The sequence below is a fragment of the Lactuca virosa genome, chromosome 1 (assembly GCF_052849685.1).
Source record: "Lactuca virosa cultivar CGN04683 chromosome 1, Lactuca_virosa_CGN04683_v6, whole genome shotgun sequence".
NCBI lineage: Eukaryota > Viridiplantae > Streptophyta > Magnoliopsida > Asterales > Asteraceae > Lactuca > Lactuca virosa.
This window is the reverse complement of record NC_136426.1, coordinates 27,800,934-27,810,160: the sequence shown is the minus strand read 5'-3', so window position 1 is coordinate 27,810,160 and position 9,227 is coordinate 27,800,934. Positions and strand designations below refer to the sequence as shown.

At 35.5% G+C, this 9,227-nt stretch overlaps 2 protein-coding genes across 2 annotated transcripts; both read right to left on the bottom strand.

Annotated features, from left to right (window-relative positions):
- Positions 1-4,121: 4,121 nt before the first annotated feature.
- On the bottom strand, positions 4,122-4,784 carry LOC145112348 (uncharacterized). The gene has a single exon (XM_079048522.1). It carries the CDS (start codon positions 4,782-4,784, stop codon positions 4,122-4,124), a length of 663 nt encoding a protein of 220 aa, XP_078904648.1.
- A 32-nt stretch (positions 4,785-4,816) lies between these two features.
- Positions 4,817-6,838, bottom strand: LOC145112341 (uncharacterized). Its single transcript, XM_079048516.1, has one exon. The coding sequence runs from the start codon at positions 6,836-6,838 to the stop codon at positions 4,817-4,819; it is 2,022 nt and encodes a 673-aa protein (XP_078904642.1).
- Between the last annotated feature and the right edge of the window lie 2,389 nt (positions 6,839-9,227).

The window sequence follows — 9,227 nt, the reverse complement described above, 5'->3', positions numbered from 1 at the left end:
AACCCGCTATATGACTTAGACAGTGATTTGAAGAACCCAGTCAACAGTCAACTTCCTTGAGACTTTGACACCCAACTCTCCCAGCCTGTCAATATGTGACTTCATCTCCAAGACGTGAGTGCATATAGACACTGTTTTCCAATAGGGATTGAGTGACCTTGAACTTTTCAAGAACTTGTGGGTTAGGGAGAATAATTGGAGGAGGTGGAGGAAGTGAAGTATGATTTCCAGTCTCATTAATGCACAATCAAGGGATTAATCTTTCACCTTGATCGCCATTTGGGATATCATCTTCATTAGGAAAGCTTTATCCAAAAGGATAAGGAAGACCATAGTTGTCATAACTAGACATCTATGAGGGAGAAATTCAAGTTTAGTTGATTTAAGTCCTTAATATAACACCCAATATGAAATATTAAGGCTAGGACCCAACACAGTATTATATAACTTGGAAGAGGGATGCCGTAATCCAATCTACAAAATATTTGAAGATAGGTAAATGACGATTTACAAATTTCCACCATGAAAAACAAAATCTAACATTAGGTTTTAAATGAATTGAAACTCCTAGATCTTTTAAGATTCATTGAACTATTCAATGGCATGGTTAAATCTCGATTGTGCCTTTCAAGTTTGCGACTGGGATTCCGAGGATCACAAACAAGGAGTGAATAACCATGCAAATTAACTTGGTACACTTAATGTTACAACCACCTAATCAATGTGCCGGTTAACCACACACGCTCCATTGATCTATGATTAACATCAAGCTACCCTTTGCCACACATTGTCATTCCCAGATTAGTGTGTCGGTTAACCACACATGCTCCACTAACGACTTAACAAGGTGCAAAGTGCAATTTCATGGGTTAGCACCAAATTCACATTTTCCTAAAGTAACTAAGATTGAGAATTTAATAAAGTTTAGTTACTTTATATTTATCATTATACTTTTAATGAAGGGAGAATTAATGTCCTATCCTACCCGTTCGGCTAACGACCCTCCACCAGTCAAGGAAGCGGTGGGTGAGAGTGGACACCCATTAAACTGCCATTTTATAGGCAGTAACCTTATACCCCCCATATAGACCGGCTTCGTGAATGAGGCATACTAACGGTAAGACTGACTTATTCTTATACATATATATAAGTATTAACGTTTAATATTATAATAGTATAAGGGTGTATTTTAAACATTTAAAATACTTGATGGTTTAATCTATTAATTAAACAATACTCTTAATTTAATTAAACTAAACCATGTCATTATGGAATTATTAATCTCCTTTAATTAAACACTTTAATTAATTTAATAAAGTCCATAAGGTTTGAATTTTAAACTTTTGAAATTCTAGGAGTTGGAATTAAAATATACATGGGGGGGGGGGGGGGTAACTTTACAAATTCCAAAACTTGAGGGCAAGTTTTGAAACTTTTCAAAACTCTTGGATTTTCATAACTTACGAGTTTAATATGGTTTTTATGGAAGACTTTTCAAGTTCCATAACTTGAGGACAAGTTATGGAAGACATAAAACTATTTTATGATGACATTAAAAATAGAGACTCTTACATTTTCATAACCTATGAGACTTAATGTGCTTTTAAAAGAAAAAAAAAACTCTTCATTTTCCATAACTTGAGGACAAGTTATGGAGTTCATAAAAACCATTAAGATCAAAAATACCAATTAACACAATAATCAAGTAATTTTTTTATAATCTAGATTAAACTCATAAGTAAAGATAATTCACATCAACAATTTTCAAGAACTTAGCTAATCACATAAACTAATACAAATCTTGAAACTTTGACAATTATCTTGTTTTTGGATGAGGAAAATTATTTTCATAATATAAAAAAACAAATTTTTATCAATAAAAAAATTTATAGTAATTATCCAAATCCAAATTAGGCCAAGAAATCCAAAAAATTTGTCAGGCCCGTCACCACCTCGTGGTAATTTTTACCACCTCGTGGTGATCAGGCAGGGTAAAAAAAATGATTTTTTAGCTTTGAAAAAATAACCAAGCATCAAATATAATAGAAAACAACCCATGGCTCTGATACTAGTGTTGAGTTTTGTATACTACAACATCCTATGGTGCACATATAACCCTAAATGCCTTGGATCTATGTTTTCTCTAATTATACATGTAATAGTATTTCCAAAGCAATAAGCCTATAACTAGCATGCAATTGACATAAACAATATAAAATGCTAGTTAGGATGACATACCTTTTATGTAGCTTGAAACCTTGTTGTATTTGGCTTGAAGAGCTTAGTACCAATACTGTGGATGCCTCAAATGAAATCACAACACACCATGGACAAAGGTGACTCTTGAGAGAGAATCTCCATGCACCAAAAACACCTCCATGAACTCCAAGAACATGTGTAGGCGTTTTTTAGCTATAGAGCACATATTTATATGTAGGATTCCAAGGGTCATGGGTATAACCCAAATCCATACCCATGGGTTTTATGATCCATGGTTCATGTGGCCTAACTCTTTATGTATCCATACATAAACTTAGTCCAACATGGATCATAAGCCCAACACATATAAATATAACTAATTACCATAATTAGTCCCCATAGATTTAATTAGTCTCTTTTGATCACTAAATTAATTCCAAACTAATTCTTGATCAATACTAATTAAATCATATGATTTCATATTAATATATTAGAACTTATAATATATTAATTAATCATATATAACCTCTTCTCAAGAGTCCATCCTAACAAATTGTCCTGATGATATGCAACCCAAATGGACCATGCTACTCTCGGGTCGAGTACATACCAATAATAGTTATGGGCTTAGACATCTAATCCAACACATCTTATTGGCTTCTCCTTTGGGAATGGTATCAGCCAATAACTTCCACCAGCTTAATACCCTAGTCTTTAGTTATCGGAATGTAAGGACAAACCTCTGTCTGTTGCTGCAGTCGCAACTCTCAAATACCATCTCCATCTCGGAGATCCAGTCCATGAATTCTAGTGGTGTTTGGGTTCCAGAGAAACTAGGTGGCTTGGATGCCATGAAGTCCTTAACTTGCACGCATGTCCATCGTTTCCTCCATCTGGTTGGTTTCTTCTAACCACACGCGGATCAACTTGACGAACAGTCCGTCTATAGTTTCCTTCCTCAGATCGTTCTTCATTCAGACCAGGTTACACAATAGGTGTCGTAGGTTCATCCCTATTCTCATGTTGGAGTCGTGTAGTCTCCTCCGTTTGTTGGTGTAGAGAGAAATGATGGTGGTGGTCGGAAATCTGATGGTGGATATTGGAAAGATGATATCGACATGTCTTTTCTTTTACATTCTTTCATTTATTTTCATATCTGACGTCATCTTTCTGATCATCATTATCTTTCCGGTCATCACTATAAGCGTTCCGATCAACACCACCATTTCTCTCTTTATCGATAGCAATAACCAAGAAAAGGCATGCCTATCCACTTCCACTTCTTTCTCTCTCTCTCTCTCTCTCTATATATATATATATATATACATATATATATATATATATATATATATATATATATATATGGGGAAAATCAATAGAAAATGCATAAAGGTTTGGAAACCCTAAAACCTAGAAAATCAATAGTAATACATAGATAAAAAAATACTTTAAGATATCTAATCTTTTTTTTGACTTTATAGGGCTAAACATCGCAGGTTTTGAAACAAATTCGCTGAAAAAAAAATTTGAATTTTTTTTTATAAAAAAGAATATATATATATATATATATATATATATATATATATATATATATATATATATATATATATATATATATATATATATATATATATATATATACTAGCCGTTACCCGCGCAAAGCGGCGGCGGCTAATAGCCTTTTTCGACAATATATTTCTTTTACAAAAATGTTATGTTCCAAAAGAAAGTACATGTCAAAGACAATTGAATCCAACTTTGACGCTATTTTTGACACGATACATCAAATAACCGATAAAAATAAACGGTTCAAGCCGACACAAAATATAAATTGTGTAAGTCGTGCAAACAAAAATAATAGAATTGTATAAGAATACATCAAATATGGAAATGTCTAAAAACACATAACTGCTAATACATCATTAATCTCGCAACACTTCTTTATATACCACGTTTGTTGTATAGACTCCATCACCTTTGGAATTTTCGTTAGGCTTCACTAACAATTTTGTATTTCCACGTGAGACCCCTCTGGACAATGCAACATAAAGTTGGCCATGCGAGAATACCGGGTCTGGAAGATAAATACCCACATTCGGAATTGTTTGTCCCTGGGCTTTATTGATTGTCATCGCAAAGCATAATCGAATAGGAAATTGTTTCCTCTTCAGCTTGAATGGGAACAAGTCATCATCAGACGGAGATAGTGGAAGCTTTGGCAAAAATATCCTCTTGCCAGCATGTTGACCAACAGCTATTTCTGCATCAATGACATTTTGCTGAAAGCTTTTGCATATCAATCGAGTGCCATTACACAATCCATTTGATGGGTCAATATTCCGTAACAGTATGATCGGGCATCTAATTTTCACCCGAAGATAATGAGGGGGTAAACCACTAACAGTGAGCGAGTTCAAGAATTCCAGCGGATAGAATCCATTTTTATCATCTATGGCTTCATCGATACTATAGTAAATTCTCTCTTCTCCATGGAATCGATCGATCAAGTAATCATTAATCTCATCGACACTATCATTTTTTGTGGATAATATTGCCCGCGAGATGATATAATCTGATTCAGACATATTAAATTCCAATGAGGGAAATACTGCATCAATCAAAGCATCCAATGATTTTTTTTATCAGTATATGGAATGACCATATCATCAGGGATGCGGATAAAGCTTCCGTCCACTGTTTCTTCAACTCCATCACCGACCCGTAATAGAAAGTTCGAGAACCACGGATCAGTTAGTGCTCTCATATTTATTGTTAACCGCAACTTTATAATCGAAGGCCAAAGAGGTGACATTCGTAGGCTGGAGTCTACAATTTGTGCACATGTTCCGCGTCTTACAACTGGCAAAACTTGTCTGAAATCGCCTCCCATAACCATTATCTTTCCACCAAAAGGGAGCGCCACTCCAGTGATATCTTGCATTGTCTGATCAACCGCCTCCACTGGCTGTCGCTTTATCATCGATGCTTCATCCCATATGATTATTTTTGCAAGCCGAAGTAGTTCAGCGGTACCGCTTTGTTTTTGGATGTTGCAGAATGAGTTATTCTTAGGATTTAGAGGAATTTTTAATCGCGAGTGAGCTGTCCTCCCCCCAAGCATGTTATTAGCTGCAACACCCGATGAAGCTGTAGCGAGTGCAATATGACCAAGTTTGCGGATATTAGCAAGTAAAGCTTTGTATAGATATGTTTTCCCCGTTCCACCAGGACCATCTATGAAGAACACTCCTGGACAATCAGTGCACACATGCTTCATGATCTCGTCATACGCATATTTTTGTTCAGGATTCAGAAAATCTTGCGCATGCAAATGGTCAGGTTCCACAACAATAGAGCACTCTTCTTGTACCTCGCGAAAAACTCCCGATTGTAAATTCAAGTCTGTATTTATAGCGGGAAGATCAAAATTTTCAAGCTTGTTACTCATAGATTGTAGGAATATGTTGATATCTGTGAGGACCATATTCTGCACTCGTTCAACATTGTCGTATTGTCGCCTATAATCTTCTGAGAGAGCATTGTAGTGGGAATTCCACAACTTTCGAACATCTCCAGGATCACAAAAAACCAATATCGTTGCAAACAGCCTTCTGAGAGAACTGGGAAATTGAAACAAGGATGCCTCTGCAAGACATTCTGATAAACTATCATCGGTTTCTATTAACCCTTTTTCTAGAGCCGCTTTTCGAAATATGGGATGTCTTACGTCATTGACTGTGTATAGATCTTCAAAACATGTAGGACCCCTAATATGACATAATAACACACGTAGGTAGTATCGCTCCCCTTCAGCAGGATTAGCATAAACCAAACGACCTACCGCTGGTGCTTGTTTTCGAGGATTCCATAGACGTGATTGGGTACTCCACGTGAAGTGTTTGGGAAAATCATTGTATAAGTACTTTCTTGCGCACAAGTTCTCTTTATTCATCTTGAAAAATGCGGTCAACATTGATATCTTATCTTTCTCCTTCTCAACAATGGATGTCATTGTATCAGCATCACTAAATCGAACCAGTTGTTGGTTCGGTAGATGCAGTTGCAAAGTGATCACATTAAGGTGGATTTGAGAAAGAGCAAAACTAAAAATTCGCCATGTTGCTTCCGAAGCAGAGACATAACGTGCATCTTGAAAACGTTTTATCTCATTGATAAGAACAGGCTGTGCATCTGGATCAATATGGATAACCTGTTTGTCATGACCCTTGTAAATATACTTAAAGACATATTTGACGGATGTTATACTCGAGCAAACCTCTACATTTAGAAGGCAGTTGAACATCATCAACAACTTTGGGTTATATGGAACAACCCATCTATTATCCATCATAATACCTTGTTTTTTCACCGCAATTCCAGTATCTCTCCTTCGATAAACAGGATATGCATCCTTTCCTTGCGTCGTAGTTTCATTGAATTGTCGAGGGTATCTAAAACGACATGTTGGTGGATCACCTTGCATGCAAGAACATTTTTCGTTTAACGTACCGCAAGGACCATGGATCATGTGTGATTTGACCAGATCGTGTAGTATCGGATACTTTGTCGGGTTTGGAATTTCAGCGCACACATACTTGTCATAATGGTCTGCATTGGTGAGCTTCCATTCAGGTGTCATTATCAAGAGAAAATGGGCATGTGGCAAACCACGTTTTTGGAACTCTATTACATAAACATAGGCGCCAACCTCGCCAAGGACGTGCCTCTTGAAGAGTTGTTCCTTAAGATCAAGTAACTTAGCACGAAAACTCTTGAAACCAGATCTGGTCTATCTTGAGCCGTCTGCGAATGAAGTAACTCATTTTGGATTTCAGGCCAATTTGGATTGCACGTTATTGTAAGGAATATATCAGGTTTCCCGCCATTTTGAACTAAAGCCATATCATCAAGAAACCGTCCTCGCATGTCACGAGGGCCTCCAATGAAACTTGTAGGCAAAACAACACGTCACCCAACCATACTTGGTTGATCCTCCCCGTCATTGATACAATCCACAACACCTTGGTATAACTCCGCTCTTATTTTGGATTGGGTTTTCTACAAAATTCCAAATGCGAAGTCTCAATCTTGATGTAGATATCTACCACAAATTGTTGGAACAATCTTCCTCCTAACATAATTAAGTTCAAGTTTGAACGAATCTGCAACTTATAACAGTAGTACTCCCGCATACTTACAGTTTTCCTACCGGTTCTTCCATCAGTCTCTACATAATGTTGACGATGAAAAAATTATATCAATGTACATGTTTGTGGAGCAAAAACGAGATTAAAAATTATGGTTATGCGTACCTTCTAGATCTTCCTCGATGATTTCGGTATCATTAACAATCTCATTGATCGAAACTCCTTGTCTTGGTATTTTATAATGCCATCCAGGCTCACCATTTGGGAAGAATAGAGGATAAGACAATGGATCATAACATGCCCAATAAGACTGAATTGTTGATGGTTTTTCAGACCTCCCATAAACTATAATACTTCTTTTATACGCGGTTATGTTGTCATTACCTTCAACCCAAATACCAGCAACCTGTGAAAGTATATTATTGAAAAAATATGATTGAAGCTGGCATGTCAAATGCATGGGTATATTTAATACGTGAAATGTTTCATTTCATTAAAAAAAGTGTGTACATAATTAATTTCAAACCTCAGATGTGGTTGGCCGATTGTACACTCTCTGGTCTAGTTCTATCGATGCATTTAAAGTGACTCTGTAATTGTCGAGCGGTCCTAAATCAGCAAGCCTACGAAATGTTGCAACGTATGGGTTTGTAGCAAGAACGTGAATCAAAATTTCAACAATTGGTTTATCAAGATTTTTCCATTGTAGTCTATGTGACATCTCAGCTTCGGCATCGTAAAAATACAATTGTAAGTACTTAGGTTCATCCTTCTTCCTTGGAACTAACTGATCGATTCTATGGTATATTCCTCCATTCACACAAAAAGTGTTTACCCCAGATGTCATGTCAGCCATTGATTTATCCACATCTACACCCATTGATGCAAATGAAAAGTTGGTGTTGTACGCACGTATATTTTTTCTAAACAATTTGCCTAATTCGGTTTCTACGGTGAAAAGACTGTGCAATTCGTTAGGAATAAAGGAGTCTGCCAACTTTTTCTTCCCATTCATGCAACAAAAACCAGGAGATTCAAACTGCAATCGTTTTGCTCCACAATATTTGCATATGTCATTGAACTTCACCACACGATGTTTTTTACGGATACCGGCAAAAACAAAAGCATATGGATCCTCTGGAACGCCACCATCTTGTACCGATGGAGTGGCATTGCCATGGGTACAACCTTGTGGATCTTTAGACATTTGATTCAAATAAAAAATATAAATATAAGATTAATTCAAGTACATAATAAAAGTATTAAGAATGAAATAAAAATTAACAAATAAATAAATTATAAAGAAATAAATACTAACTTGTTGATGTCGAATTTTGACTTAGTAATTCATCTCGTACTGACGAATTGACATTGCTCTCGGTTCTAGGAGATGCATTCGTAATATCCATTAAACTTCTATCTACGGTAGTCATATTAGTCAAATATGTTGTGTTTTGACTATTTCCTTCTTCGTTAGATATTCGTCTCATTTTGTTTTTCTCTTTTCGTCGTTCGTAACATGCCTTATTATATGCTTTTTTTTTTCTGCAACAATTTTTTTATATGAAAAATATATAACGATGAAATACTAATAACGATTGTACGTACGAAGCATACCTTTTGTATTTTCTGTATCAACTTGAATAACATTATTATGTTTATTTTCTTTACCATCAAACCTCATTGCAAACTGTAAAACCGACAACAAAAAATAATAAATACTTTATTTTTTCATGACAAATTCTATAAAGACTATTATTTATATATGAAATTTATTACTATATTAATTGAGCATAAATAGAATATATGATATTGTACATTTATTATTAAATCTATAATTGGAAAGATAAAATGTAAAATGATTGAATTTGATATTCTGTT

Excerpts from the sequence above, each read along its gene's own strand:
- LOC145112348 (XM_079048522.1), bottom strand. The coding sequence starts at position 4,784 with ATGTCTGAATCAGATTATATCATCTCGCGGGCAATATTATCCACAAAA.
- LOC145112341 (XM_079048516.1), bottom strand. The coding sequence starts at position 6,838 with ATGACACCTGAATGGAAGCTCACCAATGCAGACCATTATGACAAGTAT.